The sequence below is a fragment of the Emys orbicularis genome, chromosome 4, assembly GCF_028017835.1.
Source record: "Emys orbicularis isolate rEmyOrb1 chromosome 4, rEmyOrb1.hap1, whole genome shotgun sequence".
NCBI lineage: Eukaryota > Metazoa > Chordata > Testudines > Emydidae > Emys > Emys orbicularis.
The window spans coordinates 146,794,195-146,820,517 of record NC_088686.1 but is presented as its reverse complement, the minus strand read 5'-3'; the positions used below and the strand labels follow the sequence as shown (position 1 = coordinate 146,820,517).

The 26,323-nt window shown below is 47.3% G+C and overlaps 1 protein-coding gene across 1 annotated transcript in view; it reads left to right on the top strand.

Annotated features, from left to right (window-relative positions):
- Positions 1 to 204: 204 nt before the first annotated feature.
- LAMB3 (laminin subunit beta 3) overlaps positions 205 to 26,323 on the top strand; it is a 46,257-nt gene continuing 20,138 nt past the window's right edge. The window contains exons 1-8 of the mRNA XM_065403780.1: positions 205 to 253; positions 1,108 to 1,262; positions 19,841 to 19,955; positions 21,279 to 21,352; positions 22,036 to 22,227; positions 23,556 to 23,619; positions 24,135 to 24,328; positions 25,550 to 25,670. Coding sequence (XP_065259852.1) covers positions 205 to 253; positions 1,108 to 1,262; positions 19,841 to 19,955; positions 21,279 to 21,352; positions 22,036 to 22,227; positions 23,556 to 23,619; positions 24,135 to 24,328; positions 25,550 to 25,670 — 964 coding nt within the window. The remainder of the gene's footprint in view (positions 254 to 1,107; positions 1,263 to 19,840; positions 19,956 to 21,278; positions 21,353 to 22,035; positions 22,228 to 23,555; positions 23,620 to 24,134; positions 24,329 to 25,549; positions 25,671 to 26,323) is intronic.

Genomic DNA, 26,323 nt, shown 5'->3' with positions numbered 1-26,323 from the left:
TTAAATATACACTCTGGACAATCCAAAGCGCTGATTCTCCTCTCTCACTTGCGCTTGTTGAACTCTGTTGAAGTCAAGGAAGTTATCTTGTCGTAAAACGGGAAGGGAGGGTGATAAAAGGATGGTGATTTGTGCTTTAGCTTGTTGTTTTCTGAACCGTTTCATTCATGCTGCAAATTCTGTCTCAGGTGAGTCCTCAGAGGCATGGAATCTCCCCCCCGGCCCACTGTATGGACATGCTTCATTCTCCTGGGTAAGCTTTACCATCCTATCTGTGCCTCTAAAGGGGCCTTGAGGAGACCCCATGTAATATCTGCCCTTGTTTAGTAGTGGTTTTGCTGTGCTTTACTGAAAGTGGCCAGGATATTTGGGTGGGGGATGAGCCACATTGCCCTTAGCTCCTGTAAAAACTGTTGTTCAGTCAAGTTGGTTGTAAACGCTGCCTACATTTCCCGCAGAGTTAATTAGTACATCGGGTGATCCATGGGGTCCTCTGTGAGAAATGATTTTAGTCTTTCACAAGCAGCTAGAACAGCTAGAATCTGAGATTCACGAGATGCTTCTAGGTTATGAACTATGTATTTGCTGTTATTACTTGCATTGCCTTAGCACCTAGGAGCTCTGGTCATGGCCCCAGAACCCCAGGGTGCAAGGTGCTGTGCAAACACAGAACGAAAAGACGGTCCTGTCCCAAAGAGTTAGCGATAACAGGTGGATACAGCTCAAGCACAAGGAAACAACGAGACTCCATTGGTCAGCATGACAGGCAGTGGTCTCAGCACACCAGCCGCCTAACCGACATCACGTTTTTTGGAGACATCTTGGCAGAGGAGAGCTCTAAGGAGGGATTGTTACTAAGGCCCACTTATTTAAAACCCATTTTCCTTATGTGCAACTCAGGAAGAAAATGAGTTTGCTTTTCACCACTTGTGCTGAGTGTTTTCATCTTGCCTTTACACTCAGCTTGGGCTCATGTAGTTCACCCATTCATTCCTCTCCCTTACCTCAGAGGATGCCAATTAGCCAGGTTAGTTACTGCCACCAGCAATGGTGATTTTGTGGCGTAGCATAGAACATTATTAAAGGCTTGTTCTTGTATTGTTTTAGCATTGCCACTGCTCTTGGATGCACAGGGCTCCTGTTCCCACGGGGCCTGCTACCCACCTGCGGGAGACCTGCTGATAGGACGAATCCATCACTTAAAAGCCTCGTCGACATGTGGCCTTGTGAAGCCCGAGACCTACTGCACATCATATGAGGAAGTACGTTCAACTCAGATATCTCTGCCTTCACAGACATCACCTAGGGAAGCTAATTATACTCCTGTTTTCCCCCCTCTGAGCGATGCTGCTTTTTGTCTGGCTTAGATACTTACATGGTACCTGAGCATCTCAGAATCTTTAACGTATTTATCCTCCCAGGCAGGGCAGTGCTAATATCCCTGTTTTACAGCTGGGAAGCTGAGGCACGGGGAGACTGTGAATTGCCCAAAGTCACACAGGGAGTCTGGCAGAACTGAGAGTTGAGCACAGGTTTCCCAAGTCCAAGGCCACTGTTCTAATCCTGCCTCTAGGTGATTGCCATTGGAAAGTTCTGAGCAGCTGACAGGTGCCGGGAAAGAGGGTTTTTCATAACAGGGTGAAGCACAGTTCAGCTGGCACCAAGAGGCATCCTGAACTAGACAGTATTTTATTTCATGGGCACGTTAAAAATGGTACAGAGAGGCCAGTTCCCCAACCATCCGGACAAACGCTGGGATAATAAACCCAGAATAACTCTAGCTGCTAACTGTAGCTGACAGCACAGGATGTGACATTTCCCCAGTATAAGTCAGAGCTGAGTCAGACCTTTCAACCATTTAAGTCTGATCTACACACAGTCTCTGTACTGGTATAACTTCAGTTTGGAGTGTGTTGTTTTTACTGATATGTTCTGTACACCCCTAGGATAGATGTAGCTATCCCGGTGAAAGGGTGTCTTATATGTATATATCTTACTCCCCTTCCTGTATGGTAACTATACCAGGATAAGTACTTTTATATGGGTATAACTGTGTCCAAAATAGGGGCGTTGTGCCGAGTTGGCTATGCAGTATATTTGTAGCGGTACAGCTTGTGTATGTAGACAAGGCCTGGTACGGCGGGTTGGATTTGGTATAAGGTACATTTGAACTTCTGGATTTGTTAGAACCCAAAAGCTCAAAGTGAAATTCAAAGTAGAAATTGTCCTAAGAAGCAACATTTTCAGCTTGAAACTATGGAAAACCATTGAGTTTCCTTGGGGTTTCACATGGAACTGAATCAGCTCAGACTTACTCAAAGATTGTCAGCTCTCTATCCTAGGTCATCTCAAAGATATCTCCCTAGGCTCAGCTGAAACTCAACCATGATGGGCCAAAGAACTTCACTAACCTAGCCTAAGTTTGGTTTTTAAATCTCCCAAACCAAGTGAGTTACTGGTTTCTTTGTGGGGTTAATTTCCTTAGCATGGCCATTTCCTAGATCCTTGTAGTGATTTCTAATCTCAATAACTGCCACCAATGGAAGCGCAGATAGGAACAGGTTTAGTGCTGGAGTGGAAGTTGGGGTCCGTGAAAGAAGGTGTGGCTCATAAAGGAGGGATGCTTGGGAGGTAATGATGGACCTTTATTGGCCAGTATTTTGCACAGTAATTTTACAGCTCCGCTGAGTCAGATTTATACTGGAAAATGACAGGAAACGCATGGGTGTTACTTGTTAGCAACCATGTTCGTGTGTGCAAAGATCTACACACTTCTGTAGCTGTTTGAAATTATCCAACTACTTGCCATAGTTTGGACATCATAGAACCTGGATCTGAACGCCTCTTGTCTATAATCTAGCCTAATCTCTGACCTGAACACTTGTATCCGGTGCAGTATCAAAAACTTTAGACAGATCTTTTTGCTGGGCTGATGGGTTTTTTGTGTGTGTCCTGATACCTTTACACCGAATTGCTTTGCTGCTGTGAATGAAGCAGACTTCTTTACTTAAAAAACCTGACTGTCTGTCACCTTGACTCTTGGACAATACAAATAGTGCATTTTTTTTTCTGGTTTTGTCCTAGACAGGGTTTATTTTTCCCAATTCCCATTAATACACAGTGGCTGCATTGTGCACCAGTCCGGGTTATTTACTATAAATGTCATATTCTCAGCTGTGCCATTGCTGACTGCAGGCTGGTTCCACAATATTAGGGTGAAGCCCCATACAAGCCTCCTACCCCTGTGCTCTTCTCATGGCATTTGGGGGCCCAGAGGGAACAGGAAGTATCTAAAATCTTATGTGAGATCTGACAGACCCGGAAAGTCCAGAATGAGCATCTAAGCTATGGATGCTCATGTGACCAAACCCAACCTCTATTTGACAGATGCAGGTGGGTGTCTGAGGCTCATCCTGCGTGGAGGCTCTGAGGGCCAGATAGCTGGGCAGACAGTCCCAACATGAGGCACTTGTAAAAGGGACGTTTTATTTGGGGAGGAATGGGGCAGCAGTTAGCTGTGGGCATTTCTGCCTGGACTGTATCTCTGACAATGATGTTACTGTGGAAGAGACAGCATGGGCTCATGGTGCATCTCCTCGTGTAACTGAGGCCACTGAATTAAAGTAAGCAGGGATGGGTGAGGCCTTGGGGATTCAAGGTTTTGCAAAGATTGCAGATTTTATTGTCATGAGATTTAATCCCCTGGTTTTAATAAATGAGGGGGAAATGTTCAAAAGCACAAATGAGAGTTAGGTGCCCAACTCTCATTGGATGTCAATGGCACCTAACTGCCTTTATGCCTTTGAAACCTCCCCCTGAATAAATAGTGTGTTCTTTTAGCTAAAGAAAAGCCTGTCCTTTCCTCTAGGGAATAAGGAACTTCCGAAAGCTAAGCTAATTGGGCCCAAATTGGTGATCTGCATATGGTAGATATAATGGGCTTAATCTCTCACTTAAACCAGCGTAACAACATTGACTTACCTAGGGACGTGGTACATTTTCCATTGCCTGCAGTTTTTAAGCCTTTTTGAAAGATATGCTGTAGTTCAAACAGCAGTTATGGTCTTGATGCAGAGATTATTGGGTGAGATTCTCTTCAGACTAGATAATCCTAGTGGCCATCTATGAATCTATTATTTGAATCCCTATGTTCCCTCATCCCACCTGGTTTAAAAGAGAGCAGAATCAGGCCCGCTGTACAATAATAATAATCCGAACAATACAGTTCTCTGCTGTCTGTAACTGCAGCTCAAACTGAGCCAGTCCTAGGGCCCTATTCTGTGAAGCCCTGATTGGCCTCAGCTCCTGTGGAAATATAGAGATGGCCAGGACGCACCCAGCCCCACGCAGGATCAAGCCCTTGATTTGGGATAACCGAGATGGAGGTAGTTTAGAGGAGAGTCTATCTGTTTTGTGTCTGTGATTCTGTTTCCCTGGCATCTGCACATGCTTGATCCTTTCCCTTACTGAACGGATAGGCTCATTGTCACCTAAAATACACTCCTGCTCCTCTTTCCCAACTGCAGTGACCAATGAGTGTTATGAATTATTCAGCTTTTGCTAGAAGGACCACTCCCCATGCACTCCTCATTCCCTAATCTTTCCCCTCTTGAAATGCCTCGAGTCAGAGCATCCTGAGCTAAGATGAATCTATGCAGTGAATTCCCCCCTAGTACAAAAGCTTGTTTTATTTATTCCCATTTTATTCCCTTGCACGCTCTTTAGACAACTGTGCTACGTGGCTTGTTCCGTGCCAAATACCGGCAGATTTAGAGTCCATTTTGCAACCTCAGCAGTGGTCATGTAATGAGGGGTTACTCTCATTCTGTCTCCCGTGTTGCTCCCTCCCCTTCGCCGGCCTTCTGGCCGGTGTGTACTGTCTGATTTTGGTGCCAGTGTGAATTGTCCCAAAGTGCGCTCTTTTGCAATCCCAGTTGGTCTCTTGATGCTGGCGTCATCCCAAGCCCCTGGTCCATGGTCTGCTTCCAGTGCTCTGAGTGTGATTCCCTCTAACCTTTATACTTCATACCCACTGGCTGCTAGTTAGGGCCTGAAACTCAGGCATAGAGCAAAGACCAGGAGGGATGATGCCATATATAGCAAAGAAGGGTGAGAGAGGAGGGAAATCTGACAAAACAAAGAGTTTGTTGGAAAAATACTTAGAATTTGGGAGAGTTTAGTCAGCAGAGGAAGTAAAAGCGAGAGAGAATGAATTAAAACAAATCATTGTTAAGGGAAGGTTGGTGCTGCTGAAAGGAGACCAGGGCGTGATGCAGTAGCCATTGATGTCAGCGGGAAGAATCCTATTGACTTCCTTGGAATTTGGATTAGGCCCCTATATCGTTTGTTTATTTAAATATCCAGCATAGTATTTCACGGGGGGAAAGGGTGTGTTCTTGACGCGTGTTAGCTAACATGTGGTAACTAATATGAGGTAAACTCCTGGTGAAGACAGCAGTTCGTATTTTAACTTGTGTCAGCAAATCGTGGTAAAGACTAAGGGAGAGCCGAGGATTTGCCTCGAGCTGCCAACGTGTCCAAACTACAAGTTGCCTTGTCTTCACTAGGAAAAAAGGTGTGTTCTTACCGTATGTCCGCTAAAACAAAGTAAAATCCTAGTGGAGATAAGAGGTCTCTCTCTAACACCCTCTCCCCCCTCCCAACCCCACTTAGATGCCTCCCCCCTCACCTGGGACACCACTTCTATGAGTGATGCAGAGAGGGCAATGTCCATGGTACATTCATTCCTTGGCCTGCGTGCACAGAGCCAGTTCCGATTCAAACACCTGGTGGGAATTGTGGCCCCATTGAAATCCATGGGAGTTTTGTCATTGATTACAATAGGGCCCGGATTTCACCCCTATTGATGAGGGCCCTCATCCAGCCATGTGACTAAACACATGAATAGTCCCATTGACCTCAACAGGCTTAAGAACATAAGAACATCCATACTGGGTCAGACCCAAGGTCCATCTAGCCCAGTATCCTGTCTGCCGACAGTGGCCAGTGCCAGGTGCCCCAGAGGGAATGAACAGAACAGGTAATCATCAAGTGATCCATCACCTGTCACCCATTCCCAGCTTCTGGCAAACAGAGGCTAGGGACACCATCCCTGCCCATCCTGGCGAATAGCCATTGATGGACCTATCCTCCTTGAACTTACCTAGTTCTTTTTTGAACCCTCTTATAGTCTTGGCCTTCACAGCATCCTCTGGCAAAGAGTTCCACAGATTGACTCTGCATTGTCACGGGGTGGTCCCCTGAGGGGCCTTTCTAGCCTTGGCAACTCACCACAACAAAGCCAGGTCTCCTTCCCCACCACTGTATTTTATTGTATTCTTACTACAGGTGTGTGGGTGTTTGTGTGGGGGGGCTGCTGGGTTCTCTATGTATGTTTACAGTCCCTAGCCAGCTTCCCCACTTGCTTTTGGGAAAGGGAACAGAACTGGCAGCATCTAGCCTGCCTGGCCTCCTTCAGCCTTTGATCAGGCTCCTTTCTCTGCTCTCAGCACCTCCTTCCTGTTTGCTTATATAGTCCTAGCTGCTGGGGATGCTTCCATGTAATTAGCCCCGAGTAGTATCTGCACTCAGCTAATTGGCCGTCTGCCGACTGCCTGTTGTTCAGTCGACGCCTGGTTCATGTAATTGGGGGGGGGTGGGGTGGATTTGAGTGACGGGGGCTCAGTTAGCCCCTGAGTCGGCACCCTGTTACAAGGCTTTAGATCCTTTCCCAGAGTCACGTATTCCTGTGAAGACTGGCTGAGCAAAAATGGCTAGCTTGGCTCAACAGCATGGGTTGATGATATATTTGCCCTATGTCTGCTGTGTCTTCAGTTCTCTCCCTTTCTGGTCACAGAACCTACATACCGTATGAAGTCCAAAATCTCAATTCCCCTCCCACGTCCCCCTACCCTCCCCCCCCCCAAACCCTTTATTTATATTTGTTATTTGTATTTGGTGGCAGCAAGAGGCTCAGTCAAATCAGGGCCCCATAGTGAGAGAGAGTCCTTGCCCCAAAGAGCTTGCTGTCTAAATAAACAGGACAGGCAAAGTGTCACATAAAGGAAGTAGCACCTGAGACACAGAGAGATTGTGATGTGTCTCAGGTCTGTGGTAACACAGTGAGTCAATGGCAGAGGTAGACGTTGAACTCAGACCTTTCTGACGCCCTTTCTGAGTTATAACACAAATAGCAGGTAGGTACCTAATTCACAGTGATTTTTAATGGGAGTTAGGTGCCTAGCTAGTTTTTTGTTTTTGTCTTTGAAAATCTCCCCCTTAATCATGAGATCACCTGTTCTTGAGAGCCTGGGGCAATGCTGTGGGCACCTTGCTGCTTCCTTTGATATGAAAGCAGAGGCAAAGATGGTGGGGCACTGAGCTAGCGGTGCTCCTCTTGGAATCTTTGGAACTTTCCTGCATGGCTACAGAGTATGTTAGACATAAAAGCATAGCCTGGGTTTAGAAATAGCTGTGAGTTTGCTGTTCGCTCTGTGTTCGTTGGTTACTGAAGCACTCCAAGTTCCTTGCACATCATTGCAAAAATCTTTTGAAATGTACACAAAGTCTGATAGAAACAAATTACGCTTCCACATCTGTGAGGTGCTGCTCGGGGTCTCAGCTTTGCATGGTGAGGCAGTTAATCTGTGAGGATTACAGGTGACCCTGCCACCCTAACTTTCTCAAGAGGTTTATCATATGAAAGACCTTGAATATTAAAACCTTGTTTGCATAAGGTCAAGGATAGTTCCTTCATTATCTTGCTGGGCAGTCAATGCATAACAGCCACGAAGAGTGAGAAGACATCTTTATCGTACTGAGATACGGAGTGATAACAGGACTGTGTAACATGGGCATGGCAGGTGAGGAGGTGTGAAGTGATAGATACACCTAATCCCCAAAATGCAGGGCCAGGGGACTGTAATACAGGGGAGAATCCTTGAATGACAAATGAGAGCTATACATTGGCAATCTGGTGAGGTGCTGCTGCACCTCGTCCATCAGTCTTTGGTTTATTCATAGAACCCATCATGTTAGTATCTAAGCACTGAAACATGTTGGCTACTGCCAAATAGACAGAAGAATATCAGTAAAAGGGAATGTACCAATGATTCCCAAACTGGTCATCTTGTTGTTACCATCTGATGGCTGCTCAAGTATGCAGGCTATCTGAATTGAGTGTAGATCTCAGTACAATTTCTGTATCACAGAAACCCCAATTGGCCAAGGACTGAATGGAATGTAGAAAGTACACTCCTCTGTCTCACCCCACCAGCTCACTTCCCAGAGGCCACCAAACAGCCATCTGATGGTACGATAGTCCTTGGACAACTTAGAACCAGCAACCTCATGGGGAAAGACTCAGCATCCCTTTCCCAGTCCCATGAGTCACCAAGCTTCTTTTCATTTGTGACCCAAAGCAGGATTAAACTCAGCTTTTCTCTGGGGAAAGGCTAGTTCTAAGGCATTGCTTTGTAATGCCTTGGACATAGAAGGTGTCTATATCCATAACTGAATTCTTATTTCTGTCCTTCTGACGGTAGAAGCCTAGCATTGTGGGATTGGTTTGCCAGAAAACATTGATATGGGAATTGCAGTGGCTAACCTTTTCTTATTCTTCCACTGATTCACACTGTCTTTGCTTCAGTCCTACAAAGATACATCTCAACCTGTATGGGTCACACAATGGGAAAACCCATTCCTATTGGTTTTCCCTGTTCTCTGTTTATGCCAACTTTAGCTGAGCTGAGCTGCAGAAACGCTAACCATTACATATGCTTCTAGACAGCACAGCACCCTGCTTTATGAACAAATTACAGCAGAGTACCATACATCAGCTTAACACCCTAACAACAGGCTTTTTTGTGTGTGGATAAACAGCACCGTATGGTTCCTCCAGATTGTTGTACTAGCAGATTGTAAATCATGTCTTGCTGAGGGGACTGAACTGACTCTAAGCAAGCAAAACAGGCAGGGCCGGTGCAACCCATTAGGCGACCTAGGCGGTCGCCTAGGGCACTAACATTTGGGGGGCGGCGACCACGGTGGCCGGCTCTTCGGCCGCCCCGGTTGTCGGCGGTATTTCGGGGGCGGGACCTTCTGCCGCCTCTGTCGGGGGCGGCATTTCAGGGGCGGGACCTTCCGCCGCCAAGGGCGGCGAAAAAGCTGGCGGCACTCCTGAAAACAGGTGCCCACACGTTTGCTTTTCAGAAAGGCTAATGAACTGAGTGTCGCCTAACTAGACCCAGGCACTTCTATGAGATAGCTACCTATGAGATACCTGTCCAGCAGGTGCCCCTAGCAGCTTGCAGGGTATTTTATCTTTGATTCCAGTCATGCAATGTCTACCTGCTGACCTCCAACAGAGAGCAGGAAAGGGGTCAATAATATCTAGCTACTCTTTATAATCAAAGATGTGAGCCTCTAATGTTTATCATAGTTAGTGTAACTGTAGGAGCTAATCTCATTCTGATGAATAGTTACCTGTTTATTGAAACTTTTGCCTTGTTAGCATCCAGTGGCAGAGTATTCCACAGGTTAATGTTTCATGAACAGATATCTCCTTCTGCCTGTTTTAAATGTGCTTCCCTTTTAAATGGAAATGATGCCCTTGGTTAGTTTTGATACCTGCTTGAAGGGAAACCTCATGTGTGTTCTTACTTGATTTTTGTTTATTTAATCCACTCCCCTTTCATCCTTGAAACCAATGGAAGGAATCATTCCTGGGGTAAAGTGTTATTCCCCAGGAAGAAGGGTATCAGGTCTGGCCTGAGGTGGTTAGAAATGTATGCACCACATGTCTGTTCTTGCTGAGAACAGACTTCATGCTGTCCCCAGATACCCTATGGGTGTTTGCCACTAGGGATGTTTCTTGATTAGAAATGGTTATGATAAACCTCCACTGTGGAGCTGTGTGTTTACTGTGAGAAAGCAGGAAGGAAGTCATGCTAAAATATATAGAGATGATTAAGCTCCCAGGAGGAATATATAACCCATATCCTGAAAAGATTGTGCTCTTGTCCTTGAGTGACATCTGGTTAAACTGCCAAACTCTCAATATGACAATGAATCAGACCCCAAATGAAATAGGCTCAGAGCAGCGTAACACTTGTCACAGCAGCGGGAGCCATGGTCTCATTGGAATATTTATTCGGGGAAAGGCACAGTGTAGTACCTTTAGACAACACCGAGACAAGGGTGGGTCCACTGGGAACAAGCAAAGCCGATTCCTTGATTTAAGTGGTACCTTGTACCTTGTCCAGCAGTGGAATCAGCTTATCCACAAACTATGTGGAGCACAAGAAGCAATAGTGCATGTTTCCTGCACTATTCCAGAAAGCGTGCCTCAGCTGCGAGGCTGATGGAGAAAGAGTAGGAATCAGAGGGGAGTTTAGTGTCTACAGCCCATTCAGTCCCTGGCCTCTGCTTTGATTGCCAGCAAAGAAGAAGAGCTCTGTGTAAGCTCAAAAGCTTGTCTCTCTCACCAACAGAAGTTGGTCCCATAAAAGATAAATTACCGGTCCCACCTTGCCAACAAAGAATCAATCACAAGCCACCTAACAGACTTCACTCAGGTTTCCAGACAGCAATGATTTTTGGCCAGTACTAGCTTCAGAAGACAAATTACTTAGCTCAACTCAGTTGTTCCGTATGCAATAACAAAACTGTTTTCTCTTGTTCAGGTTACTAGGGAAATTCCGTAAGTAGTGAGAGTGAATGTTGCTTGGTTTCGGGTGTCATTACAGACCCCAGAGTTTGTCAGGTTTGCTGGAAAGCTTGCCAAAACCTCAGCAAATGTAAGCCTAATTTGTAATGAGCCTGGGCAGAATTATGGCTTCAGATGGAATCATGGGGCAGGTAGGTGTTTTTGCAAGGGATTGACTAAAAGCGCAGCCTGGTATCCAGTTGCCCCAAACTTTGGGGTTTGGATAAAACAGGTCCCAGATCTGATTTGCCCTGGGTTTTGATGTCACTTTGCCTATTTACAGATAGGGCAAAGCTGAAATCCTTTATACATTCATAGAATCATAGAAGATTAGGGTTGGAAGAGACCTCAGAAGGTCATCTAATCCAACCCCCTGCTCAAAGCAGGACCAACACCAACTAAATCATCCCAGCCAGGGCTTTGTCAAGCTGGGCCTTAAAAACCTCTAAGGATGGAGATTCCACCACCTTCCTAGGTAACCCATTCCAGTGCTTCACCACCATCCTAGTGAAATAGTGTTTCCTAATATCCAACCTAGACCTCCCCCACTGCAACTTGAGACCATTGCTCCTTGTTCTGTCATCTGTGTTCTCCATCCTCTTTGGAACCCCCCTTCAGGTAGTTGAAGGCTGCTATCAAATCCCTCCTCACTCTTCTCTTCTGCAGACTAAATAAGCCCAGTTCCCTCAGCTTCTCCTCATAAGTCATGTGCCCCAGTCCCCTAATCATTTTTGTTGTCCTCCGCTGTACTTTCTGCAATTTGTTGACATCCTTTCTGTAGTCGGGGGCCCAAAACTGGACACAATACTCCAGATCTGGCCTCACCAGTGCTGAATAGAGGGGAATAATCACTTCCCTTGATCTGCTGGCAATGCTCCTACTAATGCAGCCCAATATGCCGTTAGCCTTCTTGGCAACAAGGGCATGCTGTTGACTCATATCCAGCTTCTCGTCCACTGTAATCCCCAGGTCTTTTCTGCAGAACTGCTGCTTAGCCAGTCGGTCCCCAGCCTGTAGCAGTGCATGGGATTCTTCCGTCCTAAATGCAGGACTCTGCACTTGTCCATGTTGAACCTCATCAGATTTCTTTTGGCCCAATCCTCCAATTTGTCTAGGTCACTCTGGACCCTATCCCTCCCCTCCAGCGTATCTACCTCTCCCCCCAGCTTAGTCTCATTTGCAAACTTGCTGAGGTTGCAATCCATCCCATCCTACAGATCATTAATGAAGATGTTGAACAAAATCGGCCCCAGGACAGATCCGTGGGGTACTCCGCTTGATACTGGCTGCCAACTAGACATGGAGCCATTGATCACTACCTGTTGAGACCAATGATCTAGCCAGCTTTCTATCCACCTTATCCATTCACCCAATCCATACTTTTTTAACTTGCTGGCAAGAATACTGTGCGAGACCGTATCAAAAGCTTTACTAAAGTCAAGATATATCATGTCCACTGCTTTCCCCATATCAATTGAGCCAGTTATCTTGTCATAGAAGGCGATCAAGTTGGTCAGGCATTCCACTTCCCCCATCCCTTTTCAGACTTTGGGGCTAGATAAAATCAAACTGGGATCTAAATCAGCCGTGGTTTTGCCAAACCTGACCCTGTCCTCCTTGCCTTACCTCTGGTTCTGACTTGAAATGATGTGAAATGTAATGATTTGGGTTGCTTTTCACGTTCAGCTGCCTACCTGAATCCTGGGAGCTGGAACACGGACAGCATATCGGCCAATATTTCTTTAGTGCTTTTTGTTGAAAAGCTTAGGGCGTCTATGGTTTGATGGGGTGCTTTACGGGCGTAATGAGACTATCCAGCCTGGCATAACTTATCCATATATTTGTTGTTAATGGGGAATTAAAATACATGGACATAATATAATATATTACGTAACCCAGCTTTATTGGCAGCCCTTGTCCTGACATGACTTATTCTGGCTACTCCTACTGTTCCTGACAGGCCTATATGTTTAAAAAAAAAATCCCTGCAGTCTTTCAGCTTCTCCCCAGATAAAGCTCAGACCTGCAATAACTGTTCCCATAATAGACCTCATGAAAGGCCCCAAGAGGGGAAGCTGTATTTTGGCAGCCAAACTGACATTGATGCCTCTAGAAGCTGAGTCAAAAACGTGACCATAAAGTCAAGAGGAGTCATGGGTCTCCATACTATGGCCAGAGGGGGCTGGCGGGGGAGGAAGTTTTCCCTTTTTGCTGAGAGATCAGTCATTCTAGTTTAGATTGGTTTCTGCACCAGGAAGTTCTATTTTTAGGGGCTGTAAGCCAGTATTACATTGGCAGCTAGAGCTATTTAAAATATTTCTGGTCGGTCTGTCAGCTTAAAATTCTCTAAGTGGCCTGATAACCTCTCCCCACCCCTACCCCGCAGCGCGAGGATAAGCAGCAGCTGGTTTACAAAGTCACCGGAGAATGAGACCAAAGTGGAGGTGAGCGAGGATTGCAACAGCTTAGTTTTGCCTTTGTATGAAAGAGTTACTGCTTTGGACACTCTCACAAAGCACAAAAGCATGTAAATACTTACACTCACTTAGAACATGTGCAAACCAGCCACACACACACAATCTCTGATACCCCCACACAAACTCTATGTCCTCACTTGAGTGCATACAATCTATCTACAGGTATCTAATCTCCAATCTAATGTCAGGGGCAAATTTTCCCTCGGTCTCCTTTTGTGAGCATAACTTGTGCCTGCATCTGTATGCTCCCAATTCAGTTGCTGTCGTGAATCTGAGAACCTGGTTAGAGGTGCAACTTCTCATGTTCAAACCCTCAATTCAACTTGTGCCTGCATCCACAAGCCCGGTTATGTCCCAACACCGCTTTGTGCCTAAGGTCTCATCTGTGAAATATGATATTATTATTCGCCTACCTGAAATTGCTTTTTGGGGAGGTTAAATGAATTAATGTTTATAAAGGGGTTTGCATTTCTATAACACTCTTTAGCCCAGGATCGCAAGGGATTATTACTGTTATATAGTCTAGAACCTACTTGTTATATTACAGTAGCACATAGTGGTTGTAACTAAGATCGGGGCCCCCAATGTTAGAGACTGTACATGCACAAAGCAGAAGACAGTTTCTGTCACAAAGAGCTTGCAATCTGAGTAGACAGAACAGAAAGTTAGGAAGGTGAAGTGACTTGTCCAAGATCACATGGCAGGTCACTGGCAGAGCTTGGAACAGAATCTTTATCTCCTTCTTCCAGTCTAATTCCCTATCCACTAAGGCTACATCTACACTACAGGGGGGGGTCGATTTAAGATACGCAAATTCAGCTACGCGAATAGCGTAGCTGAATTCGACGTATGGCAGCCGACTTACCCCGCTGTGAGGACGGCGGCAAAATCGACCTCCGCGGCTTCCCGTCGACGGCTCTTACTCCCACCTTCGCTGGTGGAGTAAGAGCGTCGATTCGGGGATCGATTGTCGCGTCCTGACGGGACGCGATAAATCGATCCCCGAGAGGTCGATTTCTACCCGCCGATTCAGGCGGGTAGTGTAGACCAGGCCACCACATAGCATGGGAAATGCACCCTAAATGAATCTATACTGAAAGCCATGACAGTGCAGTGAAAGAGAAGTAGACAGAAAAAGGAGGATTTTTCTGGGTAAACCTCCTTTTAATCAACAGTTCTATTGTGATATCCGGTAATTCCCTCTGTCCTGGGGAACTTTGAGACACATAGTTTCTGCTTTCAGCCCAAGTCTCTATAATGGCAAAATGCTCTTGTGCAATGCAAAAGTTACCCAATTTGTCCCGAGCCAGCGAAATGTGGTTTCGCTTCCAAAGTTAATTTTAGCTTTCCAAAAAAATAGGTTTGTTTTTTTTAAAAATGCGAGTGAGATTTCAACACTCCAGGCTGCTGCTTCATGTAACGATTATTTCAGTCTCCAAGTGCGGACGTGTTCAGTCTGGCTGGGAGGCACGGGGCACTCAGCCAAAGTGGCTTGACGTTGCTTTCGGCCAATGCCAGCCTCCGCTGGGATTGCAGCAGGCAGACCTTTCACACAGTAACAGAGTTATGTTAAGCAAAAACAGGTGGGATTTAAAGAGCTCCAGGTCACTGAAGCACCAAGGGAAGGGGGGAGCCTTTGCCAGTAAATTGAAACAGAAGCTTTGCTTAGGAAACAGCTTCTCAGTGATTCCTGAGCTGAGCTTCAATGGTTTCAGTCTGACCCAGACATTTTTACCATGGCTTTATGTGGAGCTGTGTTTTAAAAAACAATTAAAGCTTGATTGCCAAAACCTAGCATTGTGTTTTAGCTGCTAGTGCCGAAGTCTGTGTGACACGGTCTTAACAAAGCTGAGTGCATAATTCCTAATGAATAATTTATCTGATGAATTTACCCTTCCTTTCCCCTCGGACTCTCTGTGGTCGCATCAGAAATTTTCTCACGTTGAGAACTTTTCTCATGTTGAATCTTGATTGGAAATTGTTCACTAATTTTTGCAGATAATCCCTGGTCTGTAGCTTCTTGGTGAGCAGTACATTCTGAGTAATCAGAATCTGAAATCTGAATTCTTTTATTGGACACATGGTATTTCTCTGTTCCCTGACTGGGTGAGCGTAACTCTTACTACCAGGGAACTCTCATGATTATGCATTTTAAGGTTGCTTTATTCTTATTAATCATGTTTATTAGGGTAGTGCCTGAGGACCAACCAAGACTGTCCTGTACAAAAACAGAGTAGTACAGTCCCTGCTCCAAAGAGCATCTAATCCACATAGACCAGACAGGGGAAGGGGTATAACACCAAGTATTGCAAACAATGTGATGGTGGCAAATGGCGTGTCCAGTTCCACAACCTCTTTTGGGGTGGGTTTAACTAGGAGGAGATTGTCTAACTGGAAAGAAAAGTGAAGGGAGAGGGGATGCCAGAGGGAAGGCGGGTAAAGAGCGCAGGGGAGAAGAGGGTCAAGTATGGAGAGAGCTAAGGGGAAAAGATTGTGAGGGAGATGGAGGGCGAGGGTTGGAGCAAACAGCCAATCGGTATCGGGCAGACACACTTCTCCGAAGGTCCTTGCTTTGGCTGCTTCTGCAGCTGCTCCGACTGGCTGGAGTTTCTGGCTGGTTCCACTGTGCAGTTTTCCCCCCAAGGTGTGGGGTAGGAGGGCAACAGCTGGGTCCTCGTTTACCCAGAGCATGGGGCAGCTCTCTGGTACAAGGGGTGCTGGGGACAAGGATTTCTCTGGTTGAGCACCCTTTTACTCCCTCCTTCCAGGGAAGCAGTCCTGCTTTTGCTGTTTCTGCAGCTGCTCTGAATACATGCACCATTCTGTGTTGTTTTACAATATTAGTTTAAAATTGGCTGTTTCTACAAATATTCCTGCAAGTAACCTCCTGTGCTAGGATATTTGCAGAAAGTGAACAGAAAGGATGCAAACACAGCTGAAGTGAATCCATTTAAAAATAGGAATGAATATTCACAGAACCACCATTTGCAATATCCACGTAGCTCTCTTATCTTAGTGGAACCCAGATCTACCTGCAACTCACCTGGTTTTGGACTTTATTACAAATTAAAATCAAGCCACAGACTATATTCAGATCTGGTGTAAGTGGCTGCAGCTCTATTAACCTGGAGTTTCATTGTCTTCAGCAGAGTTGTGTCAGGCCTTAATCTGACCTCAGGTTTGTGAAACTTTCAAGCAAATCTGGGCCCAGTGTTGAATAAATCTAGGGCTGATTTATGGTTTTCCATTCAAAACCATGCTCGGCTTCATGTGTTTCCTGATAAACCCAGGCAACGAATGACAGATTTGGGTAAGGATTTTCCTTTGAGTTTTCGGCTTTGTTTATACCCCAAACTGAGGGATAAGTCACATCCCTCTATGGGATAGGGAGGAGAGGAAGGAAGGTCCAGTAGTTACGACACTAGCCTGGAACTTGCTCTTCCACAGACCCCATCGCTTAGTCTCTCTGGGCCTTGTTCCCCACCGGTAAAATGGAGATAATAGCATTGACCTACCATGTGAGGATCTATATGCAAAGATTCCAGGATTGTCAGTCGGTCTGTGTGTCACTCTGAAGCCTAGAATGTTTATTGAGTCAGTGTGAAGCAATGGACCCGCTACAAGCATGGCTGAGAGCTCTCTAATGGAAGTCTCATTTTGCCTGCTCCCCTATCAGCTGTAATACCTGCCAGCCATCGTCCCCTCCCCGCCGCCAGGCCTCTCCATGATGCCCTTTCTACATCAGACCTCGTACCTCTGTTAATCCAGGCATTTATACCATGCGTATTACCACAGTGTCTGAGCCCCATTCTGTCAACCATGTTAAGATCTATCTCAGCTGGGATATCCACCTACAACTGTATTACCCCCTCTGTAAAGTATTTCCTCCTGTGCAAACCAATTTTCCCCATCAGCCCTGCTGCTGCTCTGTCAAACCTTGTTATCCTATTTCCTGACCCTATCACTCCCCTCCATCAAATTCTACTGCATGGATTTCCATATACATACAGCCAAGCCTAAGCGTGCTTCACCCAAAAGGCTTTCCAAAAGTAACGGCGTTAGCTTTGCCCGATCGCTCTTTCCCTGCATATTTGTGGGCCCCCTTAAGTCCCTGTTTCTCCCCATCTCTAGAAACCAGCCTGTAATGGATCCTTTGTACATACCCCACATTGCCTGACTGCTGTGTCAGTTTGCTTCTTGAATTACACTCTCAAGGGATGAACTTTGGTCCGCTTGACTTTCCACCCAGTAACCTTTCACCCACTAAGCTGTTTGCACTCTGCTCCGCTGACAGGGAGAGGGAGCAGAAGAGGCTGGGCTAAGATGTAGCGTTTTAGATAAAGGCCTTTCTGTTCACCCAAATAAACAGCCCCACTGGATTGTGTGGAAAAGGCTCACTGACACTGAGAACTTGTGTCTAGGGCTGGTAGAATTTCTTCAACAACAAGTTTTGTAGTCAAAAAATGGGGTTTTGTTGCAAACAAGTTTTTTGCACCAAAAAAAAAAAAAAAAAAAGGTTTTGGCTAAAATATCTGGGATTTTGTCAAACCCCAAAAATTGGTTTTCAGTTACCAAAAAATCCCCACATTTTTTATGGGGGAGAAATACATAGTTTCCTGACCAGCCTGAGTGATATATATTCATCACCAACATCATGACACCATCTAAACACCCTCTGTACAGACACTCAGGCTAAGATTTGTGTTTGCATTTGCCACACACCAGAACCCAGAGGTGTTAAGTTGAGTCTTAAATGCACTGTCTCCTGGGTATAAAACGTCAAAATAAACACACTGCACCCCCCCTTCCCCACATGCTTCAAATCTGTCAAAACAAATTCAAATCATGCCAGTCACAAGGGGGCCCAGGGGTGCTGTGTAGACAACACGGCACCATGCAGAATAGTATTCTGGAGTTTGTATGAGCCAAAGCTCCAGAGAGGGTTGCCAGTTTTGGTTGGATGTATTCTGGGAGATTTCATCACATGACATAATCTTTAATTAAAGATTAATCTTTAATTCCTGGAGACTCCAGGACAATCCTGGAGGCTTGGCAGCCCGAGCTCCAGAGCTTGCAGGACCAAACAGATCTGCTACATCTGCTCACCCGCCACGTGCTTCGTTTCAGCGTTCCATTCGGCAACATCCCCCTCCACCACCCAGGCGGGTTGGTGGTTCATGTAACATGGGAAGCAGAGAGCAGGAGTATGATTAGTTGCTTTAGAGTGACCAGATGTCCTGATTTTATAGGGACAGTCTTGATATTTGGGGCCTTGTCTTATATAGGCGCCTATTACACTTGCTCTGTGGTCACCCTGAGTTCCTTACTGAGAATTCTGCTTTACACACATCTCTCAGCCCATCCAGTGCAGCCGTCAGCTATGGGCAAGGCCCAAAGGCATCTATCACTGTGGAAGATAACAGACCAGCTTTGCAGTCTTTTCTCTGCACTGAAGAGCTCGTAGCTAAACAGGGACATACTGGGCTTCATTTCCTGGTGCGGTGCAGCTGCATTGCTTGTGTAGTTGGGCCCTAAATCCAGCTGAACCACTCCAGGGAAGATTGCCTCTGTCTAAGTGGTGATTCTCTGGTGAGACAGAGCTGCTGTAGGGATTCTTATGCTACTCTCCCGCCAGGATGCAGGTGCGGCTGGAGGAAAGGAGTGGCTGGGACAGCCCAGTGCCATGCTGATGATTGGTGGCATTTTGTGTAAGTCAGAGTGGCCTTTAGGCTCAGTGCAGGGGGAACAGCCCCCAAGGTCAGGGGAAAGCCAGGTGAGCTTTAACCATCAGCCTCTCCAGGTACAAATTCCATAAAAAAGCTGGCACGCCATGAGGCAGGCTTGACTAAGTATAACTCGGGCTACTCGGGTTATAAACTCTTTGGGGCGGGGATTGTCGTGCATGTGTCTGTCGGTTTGTGTGTGTGTTGGTATAATGGCCAGAACTATGGGGCCCTGGTTCCTGATTGGGGGTCTCCAGGCCCAACCACCATACAAATAAATAACTGGAAAAACTGAGTCCCTTCCTCCCTCCTGACCTCATGGGATTTACAGTCTCATTTCTGGGCTGAATTCTTGGACGCATCGCCAGAGCAATCCTCCAACACCTTTCGGAGATGGCTGACAACTGCCAGCTTTTACAGAAGCCATTGCATCAACATGCTGCACAGTTGCTCCGGAAATCAGGCCCAAGATGGGCTCCCAACAACAACAAACACACCCCAAATTAGCAGCTGCTTTTGAAAACTTTGGCCCAAATCTCACAGGTTGTTTATTGAGTGTGTGGAAAGCTGCCTTCTTGAGTGTGGCCATTTATCTGAATCTTATGCACCACTTTTCAATCTTGGGTGGTTTGTTTGAGTCTCAATGCAATAGTCTCATGGTGCAATGCTGGAAAACCCTGTTTTCCCTTAATGGTTTAGTGGTGGCCGGCAATCTGAGCAAAGAGATGGTACTTATTCACTTATGTTCTCTTAGTCCCAATGTAATAGAACATATGGGTTTATCTCGTGTCCTCCTGCCAGTGAGGTTATAGAAATAGCCCAGAGTGTTGCAAAATCTAGAGATTTTGCAACAGAATTTCGTTCCCACTTGCTACAGAGTCTGCAGGGCCTTGCCCATAGTCAGGATCTGATGTTTGCCTCCATTTTCCTTTCAGTGGAGGATGAAATGCTGCCGATGCGACTCCCGAGTGCCTCATACTCACAACAGTCACCGGGTGGAGAACGTACTTTCCCCCAAAGGACACATGCGCTGGTGGCAGTCCCAGAATGGTAGGTACCGGATTCTCTTCCAAGCTGCTAGGATCCATCCCAGAAGCTGCAGCTGCCTTTCATGGACACCTTATGCAGGGCCGGTGCAAGGAAGTTTCGCGCCCTAGGCGAAACTTCCACCTTGCCCCCTCCCCCCCAGCCCTGCGGCAGCTCCCCCCCCCGCCCTTAGGCGCCCTCCCCATGGCAGCTCCCCCCCCCGGGGAGCCGTGCGGCAGCTCCCCACCCCAGCTCACCTCTGCTCCGCCTCCTCCCCGAGCACGCCGCCCCCGCTCTAATTCTCCTCCCCTCTCAGGCTTGCGGCGCCAAACAGTTGATTGGCGCCGCAAGCCTGGGAGGCGGGAGAAGTGGAGCGGCGACCGCGTGCTCGGGGAGGGGGCGTAGGAACGCTGTAAAAAAAAATTGGGGGCACCGCTTTTTGGCGCCCCCAAATTTCGGCGCCCTAGGCAACCGCCTAGTTTACCTAAATGGTAGCACCGGCCCTGACCTTATGGGTGTGATCACTGATATCCTGGGGAGATATAGCTAGCATTGTTTGCTTTATAAATTACAGGCAGCTTAGTAGCATAATTACGAGTCTTCATTACTGATGCCTTAAAAGCTTTCAGGGAAGAAACCCTGGCACATGGTCTGCTAGGACCATATCTATAGCTCTCTATACAACTGGTAGGAAAGTGGGGTTGGGAAACCAGCTTCAAGTCCCTGCTCCCTGCACTGGGCTATTGTCTGTTCTGGTGGGTCTCTGTGGCTCTCCACTCCTCTGAAATTCCATCCTGCACCTGAGAAATCTTCCCAAGAAAATGTTAATCCAAACTGATACATTTTTACAAAAAGTTTCTGTTTTGACAAATTGGCATCTTCTGATTAAAAAAAAAAAATTTAATCAGAAAATCCCAGACCAGCTCTAATCACAACAGTGAAACTCCTCACACTCACCTTTGGTATGAAGAATCCCAGGGAAATCCATGGATTTTTGTTGATTTACACCAGTCGAGGATCTGGCTCCAGGAAGGTCAGCTCTGGTTGTGGATTTGGACCTGAACATTCCCAAAGTGGTGGTTTGGCTCTAGGCTCCAGTAGGACCCCATCGCTGATCCAAACCGAACGAGAGCCATTTAGAAAGCACCAGCTTTTCACCAGAAGGACGCCAGTGGATTTCCAAGAGGCCCCAGTGGCTAATAATGATGGAAATGACAGGGTGAGGGTTGTGGATTCCGCAAACAGGGTTTTGGTTTGAGCAGGTTACAATGACCTGGCTTTGATGGGTGAAGGTTTTGTTTTTCTGAGGTCTGCAGCTCTGAAAACTGCCCTTTTGTGTCTCCTCAGACGTGAACCAGGTCTCCTTGCAGCTGGATCTCGACAAAAAGTTCCAGCTCAGCAGCATCATGCTGGACTTCAGGGTACGTGAGCAGCTTGCACTTTAGTTAGTGGGTTATAAACGGTGCTGGGAGGGGCCCATGGGCCCTTGCAAGCAGAGGAGAATGTAAACCCACAGCCCCCTCCAGGCTCCAGATGAGACAAACAGGCAAACAAATGTCTCCGCCTGGGCACGAAGGCACCAATATATATTCTGCTCCTTCCAGAGCTTGGTTTATTATTGCTTTAAAAAGTGTGTTTGGAAATGGAGTGTGAAAAAACACAGATGTGCACACATGCCCACCCCCCCCTTCCTTCCACTGTATTGTTAAGATTGGTTTCTTGATTCATCCAGAAATAATTGGCTGTTTTCTAGAGGTGACTCAGTGATCTGCAGCCTGTGCATCCCTATTGGTTCCTGACCAGGTCAGCCAACCAGCCAGGAGGGAGGCCATGAGCACAGGGAGAGGGGTTGAGTTGGAGCAGGCTTCAGGGGAGGCTCTGGCTAGTGGCAGAGGATAGAGAGGGAGCTGGCCCACGTGGCGAAGGCTTTGTAGAAGGAAGTAGGGCTGTGAGGGGGTGAGTTCTGTTGTGGGGAGGGAAGGGGAGATGCATGGAGAATCGGGGCGCCTCATGTGGGAGAGGGGACTGAGGAATTAAAAATGGGCTTCTTGCTCTGTGTGTGCTCAGCACTTCTGTGATCTCATCCCCACCCTCCCTCCTCCAGGCACCTCTGCCTGCAGGGATGCTGATCGAGCGCTCCATCGACTTTGGCGAGACCTGGACCATCTATCAGTACCTGGCCTCTGACTGCGCCGCCGCGTTTCCACGGATCCCCCTAGGTTCCCCCCAGAGCTGGCAGGATGTGCGCTGTCAGGAACTGCGGACCCACCAGGGGCACCCTCTGCACGGGGGGAAGGTACGATGTCTGTGATACTCGTTGCCTTAGGTCCACATGGAGGGCCAGGTTAGCAACCTGCCAGGACCCAGAAGGCCATAAAATAGAGCAGACTGCAGCCACGCTCATCCTGAATATGCAGGAGCTTCCCATGAAAACTAGTGCTCCCAGCATGTGATGCTCTGTCTTGGTCCAAGCAACAAACCTTTGGGAGCACCGCTTACTGGGAAGTGTAGATTCTCTGGGCTGCACCTTCATATTCAACATAAGTACAGCATGGACTGATTATGGAAACCTCTGGTTGCTTATGGCCCATGGACTGGAGTTGGCCACCCTGGCATTTCATAGATTCACAGGTCAGAAAGAGCCAACATGATCAGCTCGTCAGAGCGCCAGAATAGCACCGGCCATGGAATTTCGCCCAGTAATTCCTGCAGTGGAAGGAGTTGTTCTTCCCCATTGGGTTAAGTGGAAAGCCGGGAGATCTGAAAAGGAGAGGAGAAGCTAGGGAGGGACACAATGCCCACTGCAGGCTGTTGAATGAAGTGCAGCTCTGTGATTAACGAACCAAAGAGCTCACCTCCACTCTCTATATCTTCTTCAGATGTTAATAAAACACGGGAATGTTGTTGCCCTATTCACATGCTCTGGGGGTCTAGCCAAGTGGTTGTTCAACTTTCTTATTGTACAGACACAGAGCAAACTCAGAGCTGTGTGATCATCTATTGTTCCAACACCTAGCTTCCCCATTTTTACCTTCTCAACTCCCCAGTAGCCCTCTCTCCTTCCCAGTAGCATTCTCTGCCCATAGTCTATAGTTTGACTCTGGCATCACCCAGATGCAGCGTGAAGAGAACCTTCTGCTGATGTTCTGCAGGGTGATGAGACTGGCTAGGGAGTGTCCTGCGGGAAGATTCATGCTCCCCAAGCATAAAGGCTCCTACTGAATTGTGGGCAGCTGGGCATTTTGGTGGAATTGTTGCTGATTCCTCAGCAATGTTAACCTGCCCTTCAGCATGGTACTCAGGAACTGCTACTCTCCAGAAGAGTATCAGAGGGGGAGCCGTGTTAGCTTGGATCTGTAAAAAGCGACAAAGAGTCCTGTGGCACCTTATAGACTAACAGACGTATTGGAGTGTCTGATGAAGTGGGTATTCACCCACAAAAGTTTATGCTCCAATACGTCTGTTAGTCTATAAGGTGCCACAGGACTCTTTGTCGCTTTCTCCAGAAGAGGCAGCTCCAGAGCAGGCATTTCATTGTTTAGATGGTTGGGAGGTGAAAAGAAAGACCCATATTTTTTTTCCCTTTAACTATCTTAAATGTTGCTTCTGTGTTGTTCTCCTCAGGTCAAATTCAACCCCCTTGACCTGGCCTCCGGCATCGCCACATCTCGCAGCCAAAGCATCAGTAGTATGCACATTTCCTCATTTATACCTGTGGGAGGGGGGTTTCCCAGGGTTGCTTGCGCATCTTCCAGCTACAGATTTGCAAAGGAGAAGATTGTAGGCACTAAGCACCAGGTGGAGGATGCTGGTCCCTGGAGATGAGTCAGCCTTTGTAAAGCTGTGCATGACATGGCGCTGCGAGGGGCTTTGTTTCCGAAGCAGCTTTTAATGCTAGTAGTAGGTGCTGTGCTGGCACCTCTATACAATGAACCCACAGAGCAGGGACAGCCCACACTTTCTCTCCCTCCCCCGCAATATCCCACAGATATGCTGCAGACCGGCCATAGAGAGAGACGTACATCCCATGGGTAGGCGAATACTTCAGTCTTCTCTGCTCCTTGATCTCTGTCCTGATGGTGCCAACAAAGGGGCCCAGCTAATGCCAGTTGTGCCATGACTGGTTCTCTCTGCCTCCTGCTTCCCTGCCTGCCTGTGACTTCATCGCTACTTCCTCCTCATTTGTCCTCTTCTCCCATACAGACCTGGGAGAGTTCACCAACCTGAGAGTTAACTTCACCCAGCTACCTCGCCTCCCACAGCAGGGCTACCGCTCACCCAGCGCCTTCTATGCTGTGACCGAAATGCAAGTTCAGGGAAGCTGCTTCTGCCATGGACACGCAGACCGCTGTACTTCCTCCAGGGCCCCGTCCAGAGACCCCAGTGCCATGATGCAGGTGAGAGCACAAGGGAAAACCAGGAGACAAGTGCTTTGCTGTGTCAATTCTCAGTACCATCCCCGAGTTCTAGTTTTAACACCAGGCTTCTGCCCCAGTCCTTGCCTCCACTGGGACTAGGAACGGTCAGTGCTGCTTCAGCAGCACGATCAGCCCTTAGGAGGGAGGGAGCGCTGCACATTGCTTAACGCAGGCCCCATGCCAATTGAGGGACAGTGCTGATCCATGTTGCCTGAGCTAGGAGGATGGGGGGAATGATACAGGATCCAAGGAAAACAGAGCTTTTTTGCTTGCTCAGTGCAAAGCACACTGTGTGTAATGTTTTAATGCCCAAAGAGGAAGGCGGAAATGTCTACGAAGTGGTGCTTGTTGATTGCACGGATTCTTACTCGGGGCAAATCTATGCTACAAAATTAAGTGGACCTAAGTTACGTTGATTTACAGCCACCACAGTAATTAAACTGCTTTTGCATGTCCACACTACGCTCCTTGCATCGGCGATGCGCGTCCTCACCAGGAGCGCTCGCACCGATTTCACTGGCATTGTGGGGCATTGTGGGATGGCTTCTGAAAGGCAAGTTGATGTAAATAATGCAGTGTCTACACTGACACTGCATTGACCTGACTACGTCAACCTAAGTGCTCCGCCTCTCGCAGAGGTGGAGATAAGTCGGGGTAGTGGGCGAGTTACATCAGCGGGAGCAACATTTTAGTGTAGACACTTACAGAATGAGGTTGACGTAAGCTGCCTTACATCGACCTACCTCTGTAATGTAGACCAGGGCTCAGGCTGCACATCACAGCGGTGAAGTGAGGGTGTAACTGCACCTTTTGCCACTGCAAGCCTTCACTTTCCCTGGCTCCAGGAGACCCAAAAGCTCCTAGCTGACTTTATTTCATACCTAAATGACGTTCACCAATACAGGCTTCTGCCTGCTGGCGTATGTACTAGTCACCTGCCATTAGATACCTTGCGTAGTTGCTGGGAATTCATGTTAAGAGCATCAGGCCGTATCTACACGTATTTCCTAGAAGCCGCTTGTCCCCATGCTGCTCTGGTCCTCACAGACTGACAGGAAAAAGAGGTGAGTCTAACTGGGGAATGAGCAGTGGGACTAGAAGGAGTAGCTACTGCTAGAGGTGTGTGTGTGTCACTGTGTGTGTCACAGTGAGCTAACAGATTGGCAGCAAATAGGGTGTGAAGTTTTGTCTCTGTTCCAGGTTCACGGACACTGTGTGTGTCAGCACAACACCGCCGGCCCACACTGCGATCGCTGCGCAGCTTTCTACAATGAGCAGCCTTGGAGACCCGCAGAAGACCGCAACCCCAATGAATGCCAGAGTATGTCTGTCCACCGTCCAGCCATTCTTTTCCTCTCTTACCCTCGCCAAACCCGTCAGACCAGTTGAAATCTGTCTGATGTAACTCTGGGGCTGTGGCTGGACAATGAATTTAATTCCCTTTATATTTTATTATTTCCCATCACCATCTAAAAATGGGTGGCTCTCACCAGTAGACCTGACCCAGAGTGAATGGCTTTTTCTCCCCCAGGCTGTCTATGCTCAGCTTGGAAAAGCATTGCCAAGTTCTTGTGGGTAGAACTAACTTGGACACTGAGAATTTTCTGAATAATAATTCTGCAATAATTAGAGTGGGGCAAAAATCTGAATCCATTCATCTGAACAACTTGGGGGTTTAGAATAATAATAGACCTTGATCCAAACCATCCCAATATGGCTTTTGCAAAACCAGTCCCAGAAATATCTGCTCCTGTTATTTATTTTATATTATGCTATATTAGGATTGCTGTGGTGCATAGAGGACTCAATCAGGATCAGGGTCCTATCATGCTGGACAGCCCTCCCCTAGACTTAGTCCCTGCCCCAAGGAACTTAGCCTCAGCAACAGCCTCCCTCAAAGGGTACGTCTACACTTACCTCCGGGTCCGACGGCAGGCAATCGATGTTCTGGGATCGATCCCGGAAGTGCTCGCC